This window comes from Nannospalax galili, unplaced genomic scaffold (assembly GCF_000622305.1).
Source record: "Nannospalax galili isolate Female #2095 unplaced genomic scaffold, S.galili_v1.0 scaffold356, whole genome shotgun sequence".
NCBI classification, from domain to species: Eukaryota; Metazoa; Chordata; class Mammalia; order Rodentia; family Spalacidae; genus Nannospalax; species Nannospalax galili.
In genome coordinates this window covers 1,922,752-1,946,800 of record NW_008338126.1, presented here as the reverse complement: position 1 = coordinate 1,946,800, position 24,049 = coordinate 1,922,752, and the positions used below count along the sequence as shown (strand labels likewise).

The window sequence follows — 24,049 nt, the reverse complement described above, 5'->3', positions numbered from 1 at the left end:
TCTGCAAGAGCAGTCAGTGCTCTTAACCGCTGAGCCATTTCTCCAACCCCCTTTTATTTTTATTTTTTTGGTCTTTTTGAAAACAGGGTCTCCCTGTAGCCACAGCTGGCCTGGATTCACTATGGAGACGAGGCTGGTCTTGAACTCATAGAGATCCACCTGCCTCTGCCTCTTGAGTACTGGGATTAAAGGCGTGTGTTACCATCTCTGGCGCTTATTTGTAGTTTTGATAATTTTTTTGATTTATTTATTTTCATTTTATGTGTATGAGTATATTGCCTACATGTAAGTATACCCATGTCATGCAGTGCCTGGGGAGACCAGAAGAGGGTGTTGGATCCCTTGGAACTGGAGTTACAGGTGGTTGTTAGTTGCTATGTGTGTTGCTGGAAATCGAACCTGGGTCCTCTGCAAGAAGAGCCAGTGCTCTTAACTGCTGGGCCATCTGTCCAGTCCCTATATCACTATTTTAGAAGATGAGAAAACCCTACTTTTGATTTTTATGTCACTGTGTGGAGAAATAGTTTAAAATTACAAAATAATTTCACCCAATAATGGTTAATAGTATTAGTATTATTAAAGTATTGTTCTTAATTAGTCAAAATTGAACCATATGCAAATGGCTCATCACTAGGAAAAGAACAGTTAAATAAATCATGATATACAAAGGGAGAAAGACAGGAAAATATAACATCAAATGAAAGAAGACAAATTATAAAGTTAATAAAACTTCAATTATATTAAAATGCATGGATAGACAATAAAAGGAAATAATAAAGGATAAGTTAAAATGTTCCTGGTGATCATCACTGAATAATGGAATTAACAAGTTCTTTTCTTAATTCTTCAAAAATTAACACAATACTATTTTCATGAATATGAAAAATGTTATAAAAGTAGCATATTGCTGGGAAAAAGGGAATGCTCTCTTAGGGTTCGCACAGAATGCTATCAGCTATCACTAGGTTGGACTGAAGTTATACCTTAATGAAATGCAGCATCGTGAAGGAAAAATGCTCATTACAGAAGCAGCAGTACACCACCATCTCAATGAGTGCCAGGAGTGAGCCTGTCAGCTCTCGCAGAGCAAACATGACCTGGTGGGAGGACACAAAAGGAGTGAGGACTTCTCTAAGGGATAGTTAGCAGTCTGCTGTTCTAGTTTTCACTGAATTTTCAGAAATCAAGAATACAACCCTGTCCTAGAACAGGATTTCTTGTTTGAGGCCCATGGACAGATTTCAGGGTGTCAGAGACTATCTGACATTTTATATAAATCTGTACAAACATGTACTTTTTAATTCTCTAACGAGTCGTCATCATCAAATCACAAAGGTAAACATTTTCATGAAAGGTTAAAATAATCACCAATAGGAAAAAAAATCACTAGAACACGTTGTTCAGAAACTCATCTACATGTAAAAGTCAGGTTTTGGAAGACAGAATCCACAGGAAGTGGTTCTGAGCAGGCTTGGCTGAAGATATGCCATACAGCGTGTGCCCTGTGCAGGCCTGGGAGCAGTCCACAATTGCATTCCTGAGGTTCAAACACATGCCATTCTAGGCTGCACTATTTTAGGGCGAGGGACAATGAATGAAACCCTCTGATAATGCTGTCATTTACCTTCTGGGTCTTAGGGGTAACTGCCTAGCCTGGACCTGGAAGTCTAGTTCTTGTGTGAAGAAAGGATGAATAATATCCACTTGAACAAATTCATTCATTCATCTGTACAGTGCTGAGCATGAAACTCAGGGTCTTACACATGCTAGTCAAGTGCTTGTCATTCAGCTATACCCCTATCTCAAATTATTTCTTTTTGACACATATATACAAAAGAATCATTTCTTCTCCTAACAACACTTCACCAGAGTAACTTCAAAAACATGGTAACAAAAGGATTTTTTTTTTTTTAGATAGAAGATAACATAAAAATGACTTCAGCCCAGCAATTACATACCTCTAACAGGTACGGTTTCCCTTCAGACAAGAACAACAAGGCTTCTACTTCCTCATGGAGGGGCAGCAGAGGGCTGGAGGGAGCAACACTGATAGGTGGCCGTTGTTTAAATATGCCAGGAGCTTTAGGAGATCAAAAAAAGCAAAACACAAAACAAAACCTGTCTCACTTGATATTGTTAAATTGATACCCACAGGACTGGCACAATTACTGAGCTCTTAACAACTTCATCTTTTAATCTACTGGATGAATGAGCTGTGTTAGACAGGAGAAAATATCCAATTCTTTCAAAATATGCCTCAGCTCTATCTATGAAAAAGTAGCCAAAGCTGCTACCAAAGAGACACTGGACAAGTTACTTTTGTTCTTCAAATAGTTGCTTGCAAAACACAATCTATACTAAAGTCGACTGAACCCATAAGGGGCAAACTCCTATGTAGAAACAGAGCACACAAAAAACACTCATACAGTTAGCTGCTTTGTGTACTGTTGTGCGACTGTCAGGACAAAGCCTAGGAAGAGTATACAGAGGACTCAGTGTGCGGTTAGAATACTGGATAATCATACAGGACAACAGTATATTTGAGACTGTGCTATTGGTGGGTGACAAAATAGGGAATGCTACCAATTCTAGCTTATATCCAAATATAGGTTCACTAATTCACCTCTGAACCCTCTTTGCTTTTACAAAGTACTCTGGTAGTTTATCTAATGAATCCTTACTACACCTGGGAAGTTGTGTTTCAAGTATTTTTATTTTATATGAAGGATTGAGAAGGTCAGGTGAGTTGGTCAAGTTCATAGAGCTATGAGACAATGACCCACCTCTTGGCTATTTTTCCTATTATATTTATTATTCACATTATGGTGATGAATGAACTCTGAATTAGTCTTTAATCTTAAAATGCTTTAAAATAAACCTCTTCCTCCTCCATCCTACAAATAAATGATTAATTTACCTTCTTTTGTGATAAACTAAGGTAAGGCTTAGAATCAATTGAAACAAAAATTTTAATTGTATTTCAAATACCAAATAGTCAATTGAGAAATGAGCACTATCCATTCATTTGCTAAGATTAGTACTTTACATGCTAGACAAAAGTAGTGTCTCTTCATGTTTCTGATGTATGGAAGAGATGGTCAATCTTACCAACATTCCTCTGAGAAGAGACGTCTGAATGCAAGATCAGTAATGCAACAGTATTGTGGAGATTCCCAAATTCCCGTGCTTGTGCTGAACTCCATCGGCGTATCTGTCATCGGAGAAGATAAAACATGCTATTGTTCTATGTGGGAGTTAGTGACTTACTAGATCATGTTATTTCTCAGTGCCCAAGAAAAGGTCAACAAATAAAGAGACACAGGTCTTGGGGCTGGAGAGATGGCTCAGCGGTTAAGAACACTGAGTGCTCTTGCAGAGAACCCGGGTTCGATTCCTAGCACCCACATGGTGGCTATAAACCGTCCTTAACTCCAGTTCCAGGGGAATCCGAAGCCCTCTTCTGAACTCTGCGGCATTGCACAACACGAGTGCACTCATACACATAAAATAAAAATAAGTAAAATATTAAAAAAAAAAAGACACAGGTCTTAAGGTATCTCAAAGGGTCTGTTCCCCCCCCCCAAGGCACAATAGGGGAAATTCTAAAATCAACCCATTCAAGTATTCAAGTATACAGTTTAGGTTTGGCATGTTCAATACATGCCAGATAATTTTCCAAAGCTTCATTATCATGGGAAAACCCTGTGGCTGGGGGATGAGAGGCCTGGTCCTGCTATAGCCACTTACTGGACTGTATAAATTGGTAAATTCTCCATAATAGTATCTGACCTCTTCATGTCATGGCATAGATAATGTTAACTGTTCTGTCCACTTTGTGATCTTGAGGACCAAGTAAAATATTAAAAATGAAAATATTTGACACTAGTGTGCTCTATAAATGCAAGAGTACTGTGTATGCAGCACAAATACACATTCAAATCAATCACCAGAATCAATAGAGTGCCTGTGATGAGTCTTAAGTGGAAAAGGAGTACTGTAAATCTTAATACATGACACTAGAGCACGTTACAGTGTCAGTACTTGGTTTATCCTATTGGGGAGTAATAGAAGCAGTGATGTGACAGGAAGCCCAGAGAAACCTAGTAGCCTAGGTGGCGCGTCTCCCTTCAACAAAGGACAACTCTGACCATGCAATGCACAGCACATACCAGAAAGGCTCATGCTCTGAAATTCTCAGAGCTGGACCTAGATCACTGTTCCAACATATTTGTTTTGTGATCTTAGCACGGCTGTGCTTAAATTCTGATGTGTGTGTGTGTGCGTGCGTGTGTGTGTGTGTCTGAGCATTTTACTGAGCTGTGAGTATTCATAGTGTATCACCACAAAATGACCAGCTGTGCCTGGTACACAAGCATTCTACTTCCCATCACTGGATGTTGACATTTTATGTATTTAAAATCTATCAAACAAAAGAAATATATGGACAGGAAAAATGTCAATATAGGAATTTCTAAGACATCATGTGAGGCCACATCCAGCCCTATTATTATAAAACAATGCTCTAGGAACTAAAATGTTCCTTGCATTTGATTAAGAGCCCTGCACTGCAACCTCATTCAGTTAGCAGCCCAACTTCACAAGTGAATTCCAATCACCCTCAAGATTCATAGCCCCAGAGAAGGAAGGAGAAGACCCAAGGCCACCTATTCCTTGGTCTTTTGAACCTACTCTTCCCCTGTTTGAATGTACCTTCGCCTCCCATTGATATACTTCACATTGTGACTGATATTTTAGTCAATTCCAGAGGTGATTATCAGAGTAAATTCAATGAAAAAATTATAAAGTAACAGACCTCCAAGGAATTTTAAAGGCTATATAGCATTAGTATCTAGAACTTAATGAAATTAAGAATATTTATCCCCTACAAAAAGAAAAAAAAAAAAAAGACATCCAGTGCCATCTCATTGAGAATGTGAGGCAGTCATTACCTGATGATTCTGTCGATTGACGCCCAGGAGGAAGCTGATCATGTGTCGCAGTGCCGAGTGTCTCAGAAGAAGATCTCCAGCCCTGATACCTTGCTGTCATAAGGCAGTGAAAATGACAAATTATGCTCCTATCCAGACAAAAGCCTTGTTTTAAAAGTATAGTTAGATGATAAGTTTTAAGAAGTCAATGTTAAAATTCATAAATAGCAAGTGCCTGTTGCCTGTTATCTCTTGAGTCTCATACTACTTCAAAATGGCTACACAAAACTACTAATGCCGACTTCCACCTACATATATGAAAATTCCTGCAGTTAATATAATCCATTAATTTGAATTTAAGAAGAAATAGAATATAATTAGAATATAATCTAATATTTTTCCATGTATAGAACTTCTTTAGATTCAATCTGCTATATTAGGAAAATATTTCTAAAAAACATTTACCTTTTGCACAAAAGTGTTGAACAGGAAAAAGTACTGAGCACAGTTTTTACAATTTTCTGGGACATCTTTATCCAAAAGAGCAAGTAGTACTTCCAGTAAATGATGAAGGCTTTTTAACTGGTTAGAGGAAAGAGGAAATTAAATAAAGAAAAAGTAGGCAAGACAGACACCTGTCACAGGATTAATTTGAAGTAAACCACCATAAGAACAAAGGGAAACTGATACAATCCAGTCTCAGATTTAGATGGATTTATGCTTTGGAGAGCAAAACAGAATTATTATTTTACCTTTCAGGAGAATATTGGTATCGTTGTAGAATTAATGGGGAGCCTAGTTTTAGTTCCTAGATAGCAGAGTCCAGGGCATGATCCTACTGCCTAGCAGTGACATTTCTCTCCAGAGCCAATTTCTCTGCGTCTTACAGAAAGGTGGAGTACTCAGGGGAGATGGATTTCTGAATCCCTCCCTCCACGAGGCTGCTTCTTCACAGTCACAGATGCAGAGAATAAAACACAGACACAGGCAGAGGGGCTAGAAACCAAGCCGATGGAGCGAATGGAGAGCAACAGCCTGACAAATGACACGGCAATACCGACTCAACTAGGAACTTACTTGAAAGCCCGCTGACGCCTCATGGAAAGCTTTGAAAAACATTTTATTTATTTAGAAACCATTTTGGTTATGACATTGCTTCTGCGTCCCCTCCCACCACAACTGTTTCTGGACAACTCCCTAAAAATTCATCTGTTATCCAAGCATTAAGACCAGGCTTACTACTCTTAATAGTTCATTCCTCTGAAGATGGTATTCACAGACTTCCAGAATACCCCATCCATCCTGTCACACCCATTATAATACAGTAAAAGTTAGCACTTACACAGCACTTCATTTTCAAAGTACTTTACAATATAGATATAGTGGGTGGCCAGAGGCAGAATTTCCATTGTGGGGAAAACAGACATAAAAATACATCAGTTGGGTATCAAATAGAATTGACTTCTGCAAGTGGCTTCTTCCATGCTTGTATCCTCCACTCCCCGCTCTTCCACCACCTACTCTTCTGTTTTAAAGGTTGGTGGGGTACTATGGCCTGACCCATTCTGTGGGGAGACTGTACTAACCTGCCTTTTTGCCTTTGGTCAGTAAAGGGGAGGAAGGAGAGCAAAATAGTCCTTATGTTAAGCATTCTTGAGGCATCTAAGAAAGCTGCCACAGGAGTATCTCAGAGCAATGGTATTCAGCCTCTCCGAAGCAGCTCCTAATGACCTACTTTAGAAATTCTGCACCCAGTCGAGTTTTACTTGATGCAAGGTTCTGCTGTTTAAGCTATGAGAAAACTACTGCCTCATAATATACTTCAATCTCTTAAAGACTCTGGAATTGAGAGGCAGCCTTTTAGGACCTTTTGAAATGGCATATGTGACTTCTTGTTCCATTGCTTCCTGTTTCTCTGACTCAGCAATGCTCCTGAGCTTGTCTGGTCTAACACTGTATCCTGGGATAAGCAACAGTGGGGAACTAGTGTTTGGGTGCCAGATACTGTATCTGGAAAATTCTCCTTCAAGGAATGCTCAAGGTTGCATAGCAACGCCAACATCTGAAACTGAAGCAGTAATTCCTAGAATCTGTAGTTCACTGAGGCACAATGCCTTAAGCCAATGTTTGTGAGGAGCCAATTTGTTCTAAAAACAATATTTTTCAAAGTTTTCCATGTAGTGTCAGCTGTTTGAAACAGCCAACTTGGGAAGTAGCTGCTGTACTTGCTAAGACTTAGTAACAGTGAATAACAGGACTTAAAATGACTACCTATTCCCCAAGGAGTGAAATCTTTGGGGACTAAAGATGGGAATAAACACCAGTTTGTTTTATCACATGTGTATGTGGAATTATGATTCCAAAGATACAAGTGCAGAAAATAAGTTCAGGAAGAAGAAAACCATTTGGAGGGCTAGAAACAAAGCTCAGGCAACAATGGAGACTGTGAAGACTATTCTGCAGTACCCTGGGGTGGATGGCACTATTTGGGTTTGCTGCCAAAAGCAGAAAATAGCTTCTGAGGAAACAGATGAAGCCAAGGGTGGCTCAAAATGTGTAGACTGGCAGGTCTAGATTTCAATTAGTCTCAGTTTAGAGAGACCTAACACAAGCTCTTGAGAGAAGACTGGCCAGGGTATTTTGGAGAGAAAAATTCTAAGAAGAAGAGAAAAGCAGATCTGAACTCCTTTTAATTGATCCTGGTTTCTAGAATATAGGAAGGAAAGGACAGAATGCCTTCTACCCTGGAATGTATCAGAACGACACTCAAGAAGGGTGCATGCCATGAGGCAATCCTAGGTCTCTTTCTTATTATGTGAACTGAGACTGTTTGGTAAAAAACAATGCATAAATAAAATTTTACAAGTGAGACTGACCTTATCCTGATAAAACAAGGCACTGTCTAAGGTCTTCTCCAGAATGGTGGCCATAGCGACTCGTACTTCTCTCACACTGCACTCCAACAAGAAAATCCTAAAACAAAGAGAAACATGATACAAAAAAAGGATAGACTGGTGTAACCTACCCTGCTCTACATACTTCCAATCTAACAGCCACAAAGCAAAATGACTCAGAAGTACTAGTTCAAGAACCCTAGAGATTTGGACCTTACTCATAGGCAAGTGGGGCTTCCCCAAGTCACTCCACTATGGCTTCCTCCACATACTATTATGTTGCATGCCTCTAAGTAGAAATTTAAAAAAAAGATCTAAAGGATAACATATTTAATATTTAACACCAAGGTTCAATATTTACACCAAGGTTTAACCAGATTAAGGTAAAACTTTGTTGGAGAGAATACCTACTGAGGAATTCTGTATGTTTCCTATTGTAACACTAGAGAATACGAGTAGAACTAGAATGTGGGGGGGTCCTATTAGGCAAGCCGCCAGTCTCCTCCAAAATAAACAGTAAGACAAAGAAGGAGAAGTAAGTGGGGAAGGAGGTACTGAAGACGAACAGTTTTAAGAGACATGTAAACCAAAGACAATGCCTGAAGCTTATAGGATCTGGATTTGTAAAAATACTGTGGTAAGGTGACATTTCTAAGATATTTGGAGGGGAAATATGAATAGGGCACAAGAAAATATAAAGGTGTTATTAATTTTGTTTGGTTTGATAATTGAAAAAAGCCTTTTACTTTATAGACACATATGCGGAAAAATTATAGTGAATTACATGTCTGAAATTTCCTTTCAAACAGGAGAAGAAAAGGCCTGTGCATGAGTGAGAACTGGGACAGGTTAAGAGAGGGCTTTGCAAAATGGTGACAACCTGAGGTAGGGATGGGTGCATCCCAGAGTTCATTACTCTCCATACCTTATGTATGTTTATAAATGTCCATAATAAGAAAGTCCTTAAAGGATGCAGAGTATCTTTCATGTGAGTAGTTTAAATTTTGATAGATCAACTTGTAAATATTTACTATTAATTGAAAAAAACCCACTTCCATTTAAAAAACTGCCCAAAGCAAACAACAAAACCTAGCACAAGGTGATGATCTGAATAACATCATCATCTTCACACTTTCAGTTTCAGAAAGATTAGCACACGCTGACCATCCTTAATCCAAAATGCCATAAAACTTGAAAACAATGACATGTTACCAGCAGAAAATTCCATAGCATGGAACTGTTTATAGTGTACAAAATGATTAACAATATGGCATAAAATTACCTTCAGACTATATAATTTGTTTACATAAAACACAAGCAAATTCATGTTTGTATTTGGGTCCCATCCTTAAGATATATCATATACATGCAAATACCCCACAATTTAAAGAATTTCTAAAATATTTTGTTCCTGGTAATTTTAGATTAGGATATCTAGCCATTGTGTGTGTGTGTGTGTGTGTGTGTGTGTGTGTGTGTGTTCAGGCAAGCATGTACAACAGTCTGCATGTAGGGGTCAGAGGACTATTTTCAGGAGTTGGTTCTCTCCTTTTTTTATTTTTACTTTTTTATTTAAAAAAAAAAATTCTTTATGTGTATGACTGTATTGACTGCATGTATGTAAGTGAATCCATGTTTTGCAGTGCCTGTAGAAGTCAGAAAAGGGTAACGGATCCCCTGGAACTGGAGTTACAGTTGTTAGCAGCCATATGGTTACTGGGAACTGAACCTGGGTTCTCTGCAAGAGCAGCCAGTGCTTTTAACCTTGAGCCATCTCTCTAGCCCCAAGTACATGCATTTTAGTTAGAGCAATAATGATAAACTAAAATATCTTGAAGGTTCTACAGACTGGAAGGATGGCTCAGTGAAGTGTTTGCCGTGCAAGAAGGAGAATCTGAGTTCAATTCCCAGAACCCATGGTAAAAAGGTCAGGTGTGATGGAGCACCCTTAATTCTAGTGCCAGGATTACAAGGTGGAGACAAGGCAGATCCCTGTGGCTCCCTGGCCAGACATTTTAACCTAATCGGTGAGTCCCAGACCAATGAAAGACACTGTCTTAAAAAACAAGGTAGGGGCTGGAGAGATGGCTCAGCGGTTAAGAACACTGACTGCTCTTGCAGAGGTCTCAGGTTCGATTCCCAGCACTCACAAAGTGGCTACAAACCGTCCTTAACTCTAGTTCCAGGGGAATCTGAAGCCCTCTTCTGACCTCCGCAGCATTGCACAACACAGGTGCACTCACAAACATGCAGGCAACACACTCATACACATAAAATGAAAAAAAAACCAACAACAAACAAACAAGGTGGATGACTCGAGCTTGTTCTCTGACCCCCGGACACAAGGCCACACATGTGCAACTACCTACACATGTGTACCCACACACATACACATACATATACAAAATATCCTGAAGGTTCTAAAGAAAGTGAAGAAAAAACATTATTATTATTATTGTTATTTTGGTCTTTTTGAGACAGGGTCTCCCTGTAGCCCCAGCTGGCCTGGAACTCACTATGTAGACCAGGCTGGCCTTGAACTTACAGAGCTCCACCTGCCTCTGCTTCCTGAGTGCTGGGACTGAAGGTGTGCACCACCACACCTAGCCTGTGTTATTAATTTTTTAAACATATCGACTCATAGCAATTTTGAGTAATTAGGCCTTATTAAAAAGGTTAGGTAATTCACTGGGATTCTGGACATTAGGAATACTAAGAACTACTACCAAAGGAAGCCAGTTTCTCAGAAAATATTAAAAATCATGGCTGCCTTGGTTTAGGGTGTTGAATTATGCTCTTTCCAAATAGATAATCATTCTTCGACATTCTAACACCCAGCACAGTACTTGGGAGTTCTACTGGGAAGATACAGATATGTTCTAACTAAAATAGAAAAATCGAGTGAAAGGTTATCTCTACTGCTAACTCTAAAGGGACAGGCATGTACCTCTTCAAAGTACTTACTGGTCGGGTGTGGTGGCACAAACCTTTAGTCCCAGCACTTGGGAAGCAGAGGCAGGCAGATCTCTGTGAGCTTGAGGACAACCTGGTCACATAGTGAGTTCTAGGCCAGCTGGGGCTGCATGGAGACCCTGCCTCAAAAAAAAAGAAGTCCTTATTCATTTTTTCTTCATGACTCAAATGCATATGCATGCATGCCTGCATGAACAAATGTTGGAGTGTGTTATGTGCCAGGCTCCTTGTGCACAGCAGGGAACCAGGAGACTTGCCTTCTGTCCTTAAGAAGCTGAAATTCAGTTGGAGACAGGCAAAACTGTAAGGAGTAGAGCAAACCCACTTCCAACTGGATGACCTGCAATGGCCTTCCTGAACATATGTTACCTAAGCTGACATGTGAAGGAGCAGAAGGCAATTACTGTGCCAAGAGCAGAGGGAGTAATCCAGACATAAAGAATTATGTGTCTATAATCAGCTTTAGGCAGGTAAAAAAAAAAAAAAAAAAACTTAGTGTGTTCAGTGACCCAGAAAGACAGGCTGGAGGAAGTGGTACCACAAGCCAGGAAAGCAAAGGTAGGGCCTTGTGAATTGTAGATTTCAGATTCTACTATAGTGTAATGGGGATCTATTGAAAAATTTCAGGAGAGAAAGTCATTTATTAATTGGTTTCAAAAGGGTACTTAATTTTTCACAGAAAAGAGATATCAAGTAGGCAAATGAATATTTGGAACTCAGACAGAGAGGTGGAGGAAATATGAGCTTAAGAGTTCTGATCATGGCCAGATGTAGTGGTGTACATCTTTAGTCTTAGGGAAAGGCAGAGCCAAATGGATCTCTGTGGTCTACATAGCCAGTTCCAGGCTAGCTGGGGCTACAAGAAGGAAAGAAAGAAAAGAAGAAAAGAGTTCTGATCAGGGCTGAGATGTAACTCAGTGATACAGCACTTGCCTACATGTATGAAGCCCTGGGTTTGATTCCAGCAATATAAAAAATAAAATAAAAATCTAATCGGCCGGGAGTGGTGACGCACGCCTTTTAGAAGCAGGCGGATCTCTGTGAGTCCAAGGCCAGCCTGGTCTACATAGTGAGTTCCAGGCCAGCTGGGGCTACAGGGAGACCCTGTCTCAAAAAAGACAAAAATAAACAAATAAAAATCCAATCAAATTTCTAACATATCACCTGAGCAGGAAGGGACCTGTATTTCTGAGTTCCCTACTGTGTCTGTTTTAAGCTCAATAACGCCAGAACATATTTGTATGCTGAAAGAAGTGACCCAATGGAAAAGTTCACAAGATAAAGATGAAGGAATAAGGTCTACTAATCAAAGGACCAAGTTCCTTGAGAAGGCTTGCATATGCACAGACTCATTTTGAGAAGGCTGTGGCAGGTGTGTGGCATATGTGATGCGTGCTCACTTATTAATCACTTTCTCAGTGACACCTTATCAGCACACTATTAAAAGCTTACGGTGAACTCACATGAGAAGCTTGAGAGCTGAGTCAGAGGGAAGGAAGAGCCCACTGGGGCCAAGGAGGCAGGACAATGTCTCATTAACATGGAAGAGTCTGGCTGGGCTCTTCTGAACTTGCCAAGGATAAAGGGAAGCTGACTCCATGAGCTTGACAGGGAGTAAGGTATTAAGAGTGACTGAAGCATCTTCAACTTTTTCAGAAAAGCAAATTACTTTTCTAATCATAGGTACACAGGTAAATAAATGTACTATAGGTAAATTTTTCATTAGAGTCCAGCCATTCAGGGTTTAAATGCCGTGAGCCCCAGGTGGACCATTACTTTATACTCTTCCTGCTTTCTGTACGCTCCCTGTAGTAACTAAACCATTGCTAACTCTTGCTAGTCTAGTCCAACAGATAATTTTGGAGTGGCCTAATTTCCATACTGCTTCTGTGAAAAGCTTAAAATGGATTCCAATCTGAAAAAAGATTTCAAGTTCTAATATAAAGAGTTTAAGAAGTTTATTTCGAAATGATAGGGAAAACCCCCCCATACATTTCTTCACTAAAAGATCTTGATACTTACTTTATCAACTCTCGCCCTTCAGAACTAATGAAGTATTCAACAAGCCACTGACAAGCATCAAAACTTTTTGAAAGTAATGCTTCAATAGTAGCAATCCATTCTTCAGTATCGACCCTATCAAAAAAAAAAGTGGACAGTGTTAGTCCTAGCAAATAATCCTCAAGCATTGTTTCCTGGTGTCACATCTGTCTGTCTGCCTATTCCACTGTAGCCTGGAAAGAGGGGCAGGTTAAATGTTCAATGACTGCCCACTAACATGGCTCAGTGATCTGACACCCAGGCCTGACTCCTTCTCCTCTCCTGGGACAGAAACATGTCTTTATTTTTTAAATTTATTATTTTTTGTTTTACACGTATGAATGTATTGCCTGCATGTGTATAAGTGCACCTGTGATGTGCAATGCCTGTGGAGGTCAGTAGAGAGCACTGGAACCCTTGGAACTGGAGTTGCGGACAGTTAGCTGCCATGTGGGTGCTGGGAACAGAACGCAGGTCCTTTGCAAGAAAAGCCAGTGCTCTTATTGCTGAGCATCTCTCCAGCTCCATGTAACTTTATTTTTATCTTCTGTATCTTCATCAGTCAGCTTCAACTGGTAAATAGATCAGATCTGTAGCACTTTGTTCAGCACAGCTAAGTGTATATCACCGAAGGCCCACTTTCAGAATAGCTTATGGTTTTTCTATCTTATTGCTATAATCATTAATATCCTGCTTCATGGGCAGAAAAAAGTTGATCTGACTATACCTAACCTATAATCTCCTGACAAAAACCAAAAACAAAATAGAAACAGTATGTGCAACATGTAGACCCTGAGTCAATTTCACAAATAAAATTTAAAATTACCAAATGAATTTCCCTAGTTAATCTTATGCAGATCTTAAAGAAGAGAAATTCATTTTTTATTTAATCACCTAATACTGACATCACTCAATATACCTTTGGTTATGACACAAAAAAATGAAGCTGCCATTATGTTTTTTTTTTTTTCTTCTTCTTCTCAGAGTCTGACAACAAAATCTTTCCCCAAATCTAGACTCAAGAAGCTCACTTTGCTAGTCATAGAGAAAAGAATACCTTTCTCAGGTATTTTCTACAAACTACTGCTCAATTCTCTCTATCCTTCAGTCATCTATGCACAGAACAACTACTGACTCAGAAGCTATAATGAGCCAGAAACCTTATCAGGTGCTGGAAATGCAAAACAGTGATAAGATGCAAATGATGTCTAGAATTCCTAACATATCACTCTGAACATATTTTAGCTCAAAACCCCTATGTGAACTTCCACTGAACTAAGCCCAGCTTTTACTCTGGCATCTAATGACTAATCTTAATGAGTCCCTTACAAGTATCAGGAAAATATACCTAACTAGTCATTCTGCCTAGAATGATCTAATTTCTGCCTTTCAAAATCCTCTGAACGCATTGATGTTTTCAAAACCTACCCCAATCTCTACTTGGATACAATGCTGCCCAATTCTCAGACACATGGAATTGAGGGTTGTATCACAGTAATTTCTTTTTTGTTTTAGTTTATCCTTCTTGTTAAACCTTTCTTAAAGATAGGGGCAATGTCTTAGTAGCTGAGAACATCTGGTAGTCACTACGATATTCTGAAAATCTGAATTTACAAGTGTATTTATTTACTGAATTAACCAGTACCTAACATCACAACAGACTATTAAAACGCAACTCTCACCTGAGTTTTTTCTTTGTCCGTAGGTAAGTTTGGAAAAGGAACTGAATGGCAAGCTGCAAGCTCACCTTTGCCATACAAGGGTAATAGGGGTGCTTTAGTTTAGTCTAAGGAGGAAAGAAGAAGAAGATACTGTTCACAGAAATTTAATAGATTATTATATATTTCCATGGATTGAATAATGACACACAACAAAGATAAATAATAGAAAAAAAAACCCTAATTCTACCACTTAGGAGGTGAAGATAGAAAGATCAGTTCAAAGTCATCCTCAGTTACATGGCAAGTCTTAGGGGCCAGTTTGGGCTACATGAGATCCTGTCTCAAATTGATAAACAAATAAAGAAACAAACAGAAAAACCCAGCCAGTGATAGAAAATACTCCATTTAATTTTTTTTTTTTCTTCTTTTGAGACAGGGTCTTCCTGTAGCCCCAGCTGGCTTAGAACTCACTATGTAGACTAGGCTGGCCTTGAACTCACAGAGATCTGCCTGCCTCTGTCTCCTGATAGCTGGAATTAAAGGTGTGGGCCACCACACCTAGCTTCCATTTAAATTTTTAAAAAGTAAAGATATTCTCTTCATTTTTTAAAAAATGAAGTCCTCTGAGGATAGAGCTTTTAGATCACAAGATGTTAAAGAACATCTGCCCTTTTGGGAAAATTATAACAAAGGTACTCAAGCAAAGGAGGTACTGGAAAGTCAATTTTGAGTCTGGCAGTATATGATTACAAATTAGGAAAAGTTGATCTCCATAAATCCCAGGGTTCAGTAACAAGACCCACAGCTTCAACTCCATAGTCTATCAGATTTATCACAAAGTCTAAAAATCCAGAATTTGAAACCCATACCCACTTGAACGCACACTGTACATCCTGAAGCTGCCTGCATGTTAATATCACCCATAAGTGACACATTTATGGGAAATTGTTTTTTGCATGTAATCCGAATGCTTTAACAACCAAGAGGAGGGTGTCACTGATTTCTTAGTTCTTGGGTAACAATATAATCAGCTACTTACAGCATTCAATGAAGCTAAAGACAAAACAAAACTGAAATAATCACTACTGTACACGTCTCTATTCTTCATGAATTTGAGGTTTTCATCTCTCACCATCTACAAAACAAAATTTATAATTACAACAATTTTTAACAAATGGGGTAAAATGATATATGGAAGGTATGTCTAGTGAAATCTTTAGGCAGTGTTTATAAAATGAATTATAATTTACAATTACCTACCTGCTCTAAAGCTTTGAACTTAAAAAAATGAGAAGGAAAATCTTTCTCTTAAATGTAAGACACTGTGGAAAGGTGAACTACCACTCATAAATAATCTCTTTTGGGGAATTCAGAAAGCCATTGTGTGAGGGAGCAAGTGAATTCTAATCTGAAATTCTGGGCGGGAGAACAGAGCTTTACTAAGTACAAGCAATTCCATGCCTCCCTGGCTCTGATGTCTCAGTTCTCTTTCTTCTAATGAAAGACTCTACATTTTTCTGAAATTCTCTGGTTCTGTCTATTCAGCTTTTGGTTGTTTAGTATATAAGGTCCAGGCTGGGTGATTAGATAGCCCTGAATTCAAATTCCTGCCCTGTTACAATGGAAGGCCATTTCACTTTTTCTGAACCTTATTTTTTTTTCCATCTGAAAAACAGGTATAAAATCGCCTATTGTATATTTAAAGCTTTAATTAATTAGAACTTGTTTAAAGTGTGCAGTACAGAGCAAGTATTCAATAAACAATAGTTATACTGTATAGTAGTCCTTGGTTTGTATGAATTTTTCTTTATTCTTGAGTGTTTCATATATGTGTACAATGGAAACATGATCACATTCACTCCCCATTCCCACCCCTCTACCTCTTCCCGAATCTTCCTCAACTTCTCCTCCCAACTTCATGTCTTCTTTTTTAAAATTTGTTTTCACTATATGTGTTTGAGTGACATGGAGTGCCCATGGAGGCCAGAAAAGGGCAGTGGATCTCCTGGAACTGGAGTTGCCGACAGTTGTTAACTGCCACGTGTGTGCTGGGAACTGAACCCAGATCCTCTGCAAGAGCAGTCAGTGCTTTTAACCACTGAGCCATCTCTCCAGCTCTCCTCTCCTCTTTTGATAACCCTCAAAATCCAATTAAAGCTTCTCCTATGTGTACTGGTGTGGTGCCATCCACTGGAGCTTGGGAAATCTACCAGTGGCCACACAGTTAAAGAAAAAAAGAAAAAAGATTCTCCTTCCCCTTGTACTAGTCTTAACCAAAGACTACAAGTCTTGATTTGTTCTTTCCAGATAAAAGGAGGAAATTTCAGCAATGTACTGGGAAAGCCTGAATGTGTCTATATTTGTGTTCTTACCACCATGGCGCTAGTTCTACAGCCTGCACATCTGGCACAGAAGACACACAGGACAAGTGAGGGGGATGAGGAGGCACATGAAGGACAATAAATTGAGAAGGCAGGCGGCAGGACTCTGGACAATACAACATGACTTGACATTCCCCTTGATTTTCTCCCTTTGAATCGTCTATATGGCTCTTACCTGGTATATCCGAGCAGGCATTTTCTCCACAAACAGTCCTTTCTTCTCACCTTTTTTAACAAGTTTGGTTAGAATAGAGAGCCGGTCATTGTTAGGCCTATGGGGCCGAGGAGATGACTGAGGTGAAATTTCAGGTGAAGATGGAGCTGACCTGAGAGACAGAATCAGTGGTTTTTGTTTTTGCAGTTTTTAAAACTTGTCATACTCATACCCATAGTACTGCACTTAAACATAAACTGTGTACTAGTCTAATATAGTAAAGGAAAATTCACTGACAATAGCCTTTTAAAAAAACTCACTTCCTGACAGTACTATGCTTTGGACAGAAAGTGTATTTAGTCAATACATAACTATCAAGTTTTTGTCATACTGATTTATTAATTAGAAATAAGATCACAGAACTATAAAGAACTTATCAGTAAAAACACCACACAGCTAGATTAAGGTAGTCATTCAAATACTTGCCCAGTGCCAAACTCTATACAGCTCAGTGAGCTTTTACACAGTTAGAATGGCCATTCTGAAGCTGTGGAGCTTTGCTTACAGTTTTACACTTTTGCTGTCAATTACATTTTAACCTACTTATCCACCATAAAAAAAGAAAAACCCATGAGAGCTGAAACTAGAAAAGCAGTTAGCTTTATATCCTCCTTTACAACTCATGTGGCCTTGAGCTTGCATTCTATCCTTCCTCACCACCTAACATTCACCTTTCTTGGTCTCCTTTCTAGTTTTAAAGATCTCAAGTTTAGATTGAAAATTACAATCTCAATTCTGAATGAAATGATGTATGTAAATATTTCTCTTTTTTTTTGGTCTTTTTTGAGACAAGGTCTCTCTCTGTTGCCCCAGCTGGAACTCGCTATGATCCACCTGCCTCTGTCTCCCAAGTGCTGGGACTAAAGGCATTTGCCACCACGCATGGCTAAGTATTTCTAAATGCAAGATAACTTCTTTCCAGAGAAATAAAGTCCCAGGAGCACCTAGAAACAAGTTTTTTTTTTTTTTATTAATTTTAATTTTCTTTTTTTTAGAATTTCTCTTGAGCTAATTATCTTAACACCCCCAAAAGTATATTGTCAAGATCCCATTAATACCTACTGAAATCACACAGTAAATTACAGAGACTTACAGAGAGAGATCCTCAGCTTCCTGTCTTACAACGCTGACTCGGCTTTTCTTTGGCAACACTGGGGAGTTTTGATCAGATACCCTTTGGTAGAAGAGCATGTAGGCATTCCAGTATCTTCGACGCACATCGGTGTAGGGGTTTGCTATTTTATAAGACATTAAAAATTTTTTCTTCATGTGGGTCTAGGGACTGAGCTATAAGGCCATCTTGTACGTTACTGACTGAGCTATCTCACCAGTCCCCAAATGTTTTTTCAAATGACAAATTCTAACCAGGTTTTGTAACATACATTTCCTTATAATTTTATCCCTTGGGAGGATGGAGGAAAGGCTTCTCTACTACACAACCTAACGAACATGGTTTCAAAAGCACAGGTACTAGAATTACCTAAGTAATCATATTTCTGTATAAGTAAAAAGGAAATGCAAACATTTTAATGAAAACCTAGTTCTTCTGAAGCACTAAAAAATGTTGAAATTTTTTATTAGTTTTTCTCTTATTCCATCCTCTTGATTTATGTTAGCTCCCATTATCTTAAAACATTTTAAAGCATTTTGTCTATCAAAGAGCTATGGTTTTATACCTAGAAGAATATTATGAGAGAACAAAATTTGTTGCATTTTATATAGATAGAAAACTATATATTTAAAAAAATGGAAAGTATCTACTTAGAACTACTTACTCTGATCATAAACTTTTGGTCTATATTCTCCTCCAAAGCATTCATACTCCAAAGTTTCGTCATTTAGGTCAAATTCTTCTATAACTGTGTCATTAAATTTATACCACTTTCCTTTCCCACACCCCCTAGGATCCAGAGATCAGATAAACATTGTAAGATTAGAAAGCAAACACCCTCATCCCTTGCATTTATCTCTATGTATTATCTACAGGTAAAATAGGTATTGCCATTTGACAGAGTCTAAGAAAAATGCAGCAACAAAAGTACAGTGACTTTAGTTTCTAAGACATATTTTTGAACCAAAAGGGTGAAAATAGCCCAACATTGAATTGAGGGGGGCAAGAGTAAGCTTAAAGTTAATACAGACCCAAGGACAGGGTGAAAATTTCTTTACTGCTGGGCACCATGACCTACACACATAATCTTAGCCCTCAGGAGGTGGAAGTAGACGGACCAAGAGTTCGAGACCAGCCTGGACTATGAGACCCTGTCTCACCCACTCTCCCTCCCCCAGCTTCTGTAATGGTGAGCATGAATGACAGAGTTCAGCAGGGAAGGAGAGAGCACATGAGGGCTGCTCATGAAACCTTACCGCCTATGAAACCTTGAAACCCTTACCGCCTATCCTTAATGAAGGAATAATAATGGCCTGCATGAGCCTGCCCGCTGTGCACAATGACGCCAACAAGCTCGTAGTTTTCTGTGAGGGCAACTTTTTTCCGTGGGGATCCCCCACCTCCTTGATCCATACTTCTCCCATTTTCACCAACTTCAGAAGATGAATCCTGGCGTGCCATTCCTGAGACTGTATAAGGCTCCATATTTAGCATCCACGGAAACTATGTAAAAGCAAAAAGAAAACATTAGTGTTGATTGAGAATATGCTCAGCAGCACCTAGTAAAGCCAGAGTTACATTTTCCTAAGTGAGGACAGGCCACTGCTCCAATTCAAGCACAAGTAGCCTCTGGTCTGTAAGTTACAGAAAGCATTTTACTTCACAGTATAACTAGTGCACCTTCTAGAAATGAGGGTCACCATTTGTAGAAGTGACTGTCCTACTAGCAGCACCTTCTCAAGACAAGGGCTGCAGACTCCACATGCAGCCTAGATGGAGCCTTTCAGTGGGCACACAGAATGTAAAAACAGAAGGAGGGGAGGGTCATGGTTGAGAAATTTCAGGAAGGAAAAAGTTACCCTTATTTGTTCGTCATATTTAATGGATCGTCCACTCTCCCAGTCAAAGCCAAATCTCATCAGGTGAATTACCAAGACACTAGGTAAAGACTTAATGCAGGTCCTTTTCACTGTTATTCTCTAAGGAAAAGCAAAAAAACAATTATTTCCCTGGAGAAAATAAAGTGGTGAGTATAACAGCATTTTGTAAAGTTTAATAGTGCTTGTAGAGTTATATACTGTAGTTATATACTATAGCTTAATATACTATAGCTTAATAGTGACCACCTATAAATGGTACATAAGTAACCCATAATCTTGTTTTTTGTAAAGAGCAAATTTAATACCTTTTCTTTACATTTTTCACAGTAGTATGCATTACTTCCTTCTAGAACTTCTCCTCTAACAAACTGGTCCAAGGAAATTTCCAAACTCTGACAAGAAGTAACTCCTAGATTGAGAGCCATGAAAGCTTCCTCACGCTCGTATCTGATTGGGAAATGGAAAATTCATGAATGAAGAACCTTTGAAACTATGAGAATAGCTGAGCTTGAACACAGAAAGACATTCACTATTAGTGGAATGAACACAAGTCTCAAATAAAAACACCAAGTTGTGATAATTTAGAACTGCTTAAAATTATAAATTCAATAAATATTTTAAGGCTACAAAGAAATTATGGAAACAGAAACCAAAGAAATGTAAGTAACTGAATATGCAGAGATTCAGTGAGAAATAAACCTGCAAGCCATACAACATTTAAAACTTACTAAATCATTTAAAAATATTTTCTCCTACGATGCTCTACGAAGCTACATTACCTGATCCTAATGGCCATTTTTTTAATGTACTGGGGATCTTCACTAACCTGTGAGGACAGTCTTTACAGATCTTCTGATCAGAATAGATGCCCTGAAAAGTATTCTTAAAGATCTGGTCTCTCCCCATTTTCTGTTGGAATAAAGAGTTAAAAGTTTTAATCAATGTCACTAGAATTTACAGTTTGGTTCATAGAGGATTTTATGTCAACTTAATTATCAAAATAAGGGTGATTCTGGTAGTTTCAGCTAGAAACCAATACAAGGCTAATATCCCATTATCAGACCCAATGTCAGGACTGTGAACGTGATCAGAAAAGGAGAAGGAGAGATGGTCTATGAGAGCTGATGACAAGAACACATTCTCCACCATGACTCCAAAACATCTTGTGCTTACAAGTAGCAAGTTAGAAGCAACTCTTCTTTTATCTCTAGTAGGACAGATGCTACAAATCTGAAAGTTACTGTAAAGAAATGTAATGTACAAATTGTGCTTATTGGTGAGATGTGCAGTGATGTCACTGGGGATGTCTGTCATATGTTTCACTGAGAAAGGCAGAAAGGTTTGATTTTAAAAATCATTACTAGCCCTTTTGCTGGAGAATTCTCTTAGTTCCCACACTGCCTCTAGGGGACCATCAGTTTTCTAGGCACTTTGGAGTCAGACAGAGTACCTTTAGGGACACAGCAAAAATAACGAATGTATGAATGATCATTTACTATGTAGTATGGATTAAGAACTACATATTTTATCAAGTTAGATGAATTAAGAATGATTTCAATGATCTGTTTTCATTTTTAAACCCCAAAAGAATGAATTGCAGCTGCGATGTTAAAGATGACTAATTTCTGATTTGTTAGTTTCGTAGTCACTGTGAGTCTAAGGCACTGTTCTCATATTGTAATTAGCCTCAGAGAGTTAGAGAACATGAAAATTTTATTACCTTGAGATATTCATCCATCTGATCAATGAGACTAGTAAAGAATTCATAGGCATCCTGCTGTTCTCTCACATAGAGCTCTTTGTTCCACATCTTGAAGATCTATGCAGCAAGAATCAAATTTGTTTTTAATGGGAAAGCATCAATTTCTAAATGTAATGGATAAGGAATATACTTCAGTGCTTCTGAAAAACAAGTTCACTATTAGGATGTGTAAATTTTTACTGATGCACTTCCTTGGTCCCTCATTGTCACAGTAAATCACTGAAACTGAAAGTGAGTACAGTGTGAGCCCTCAGGCTATAGAACAGCAAATTTCTCTTAGAAACTAACCAACTTATGGGGAAAACACAAAGTAACTCTGTTTTCTGACACAACGTCCAAAAGCAATGTTCTAAAAAGACTCTAGTGAAACTGGCACAGATTCAAAGCAATTATCTGAAACCAATATAATTTTTTTTGGCTTTTTGAGACAGGGTCTCTCCATAGCCCCAGCTGTCCTAGAGCTGGCTATGTAGACCAGGCTGGTCTTGAACTCACAAAGATCTGCCTGCATCTGCCTCCCAAGTCCTGGGATTAAAGGTGTGCACCACCATGCCCAGACTGAACCAATATTTTAAGATTTATTTTTATTCTTATTTTAAATTATGTGTATGGAGGTATATATATATATATATATATATATGAATGAAGTGGGTGCCTGCTGAGGCCAGAGGTGTCAGATCCCTCTGGAGCTGGCATTACTGGTGGTTGTAAGCCACCCAAAGTGGGTACTAGGAACCAAACTCAGGTTCTCTGCAAGAGCAGCATGCATTCTTCACCACTGAGCCATCTCTGCAGCTCCTTGAATCAACATTTTAAAGAGTTAAAATAAGAATCTTAATAGTCAAAATTGATAAGAAAATCTGCAGGAATTATGAATAACAGACTATTCTTTTTTTTTTTTTTTTGGTATTTTTGAGACAGGGTCTCCCTATAGCCCCAGTTGGCTTAGAACTTGCTCTGTAGACAAGGCTGGCCTCGAACTCACAGAGATCCTCTTGCTTCTCCCTCCTGAGTGCTGGGATTAAAGGCGTGTGCCACCATACCTGGCCTGAATAACAGATTATTCTTAACTTCCAATCATTTCTAAAGTACCAATTTGTTGAACACCCAATTCTTTGATAGGTTCTTAGTAAAGGGATTGATTCAGATATAAAAGAATTATCACTAGAAAAGAGTACTGTCAAACTAACATCTTCAACCTACACAAAGTTACTGGTAGAAATACCTTCCAGAAGTTCTCAGGCACATAATACTGCAGCTTGCTTTCCATCAAATGCCCAAAGAGAGACTGTACTTGGTAAAATACACTATCATCTGGATTGTCTGTGTCATCATCCACTGAAAGTAGTGACTAAGAAGAAAAGAAGTTTTAAATTAGAAACGTTTACCGCTTCACACTGAACACAAACACACGCACACGAGTTACCCCCACTACCTCTTAAGAATGCTAAGGGCTGGATGTGAAGGCTACCCTGTATATTTTTAGTGCTAGCATTTCCTAGTTGTGATTATGAATAAAACACCTTTTAAGTTTCTATTTAAGTAGAAATAAGTGGAACTAATAATACTAGAATCTGTAGAAGAAATAAAGTGTTCCACAATACACATAGAATTCTCAAAATACTGCTTAGTACCTCACAAGCTACTACTGTACTAATAAAAGCGCTGAAAACAGGGGCTCACATATTTCAAAATACTGAAATGTTAGTAATTTTATACAAATTATAACAAAAATAATGTGTGACTATGACCATGTCTATACAGATTCAGAAACTAATAAAGTATCCTTAACTATTTAGTGGAAAACTAGTATTAGGTTCTCCCCTATGTCCTGTGACCTGTCTACTCTCAAGTTCCTAAGCCTGATATCAGTATCAGGTATAGGCTCCATCCTAGGAAGTGGACCTTAAATCCAATTATAGAGTGGCTGGTTATTCCCACAATATTTGTGCCACTATTGCACTGGCAGGCATTTCTTGGCAGGTCGTGTTATTGTAGTTCACAGGACTCATAGCTGGCTAAGACTGATGATCATTTTTTCCTTCTGGTAGCATGCATAGCACCTTCCAGCACTATGAACACTAGCCAGTAGAGATAAAGCTTTGAAGTCAGCACCAGCTTGATTTCTCCTTATTTGTGCTACAGTTCATGTATGCAGCATCTTCAGTAATAGGCTCTTACCATCTAGTGCTGATGGGTACCAAG

At 38.7% G+C, this 24,049-nt stretch overlaps 1 protein-coding gene across 3 annotated transcripts in view; it reads right to left on the bottom strand.

Moving 5' to 3' along the window:
* The window catches only part of Usp24 (ubiquitin specific peptidase 24), a 142,231-nt gene that overhangs the window by 17,024 nt on the left and 101,158 nt on the right, over positions 1 to 24,049 (bottom strand). For all 3 annotated transcript variants that reach the window (XM_008832980.3, XM_029563467.1, XM_029563466.1), the window contains exons 44-61: positions 23,070 to 23,195; positions 21,803 to 21,901; positions 20,909 to 20,991; positions 20,388 to 20,529; positions 20,062 to 20,181; positions 19,485 to 19,705; positions 18,867 to 18,991; positions 18,185 to 18,326; positions 17,053 to 17,203; positions 15,536 to 15,631; positions 14,518 to 14,621; positions 12,818 to 12,931; positions 7,805 to 7,901; positions 5,394 to 5,510; positions 4,950 to 5,042; positions 3,109 to 3,211; positions 1,959 to 2,080; positions 984 to 1,097 (exon numbers count right to left, since the gene is read on the bottom strand). In XM_008832980.3, coding sequence (XP_008831202.1) covers positions 984 to 1,097; positions 1,959 to 2,080; positions 3,109 to 3,211; positions 4,950 to 5,042; positions 5,394 to 5,510; positions 7,805 to 7,901; positions 12,818 to 12,931; positions 14,518 to 14,621; positions 15,536 to 15,631; positions 17,053 to 17,203; positions 18,185 to 18,326; positions 18,867 to 18,991; positions 19,485 to 19,705; positions 20,062 to 20,181; positions 20,388 to 20,529; positions 20,909 to 20,991; positions 21,803 to 21,901; positions 23,070 to 23,195 — 2,169 coding nt within the window. The remainder of the gene's footprint in view (positions 1 to 983; positions 1,098 to 1,958; positions 2,081 to 3,108; positions 3,212 to 4,949; positions 5,043 to 5,393; positions 5,511 to 7,804; positions 7,902 to 12,817; positions 12,932 to 14,517; positions 14,622 to 15,535; positions 15,632 to 17,052; positions 17,204 to 18,184; positions 18,327 to 18,866; positions 18,992 to 19,484; positions 19,706 to 20,061; positions 20,182 to 20,387; positions 20,530 to 20,908; positions 20,992 to 21,802; positions 21,902 to 23,069; positions 23,196 to 24,049) is intronic.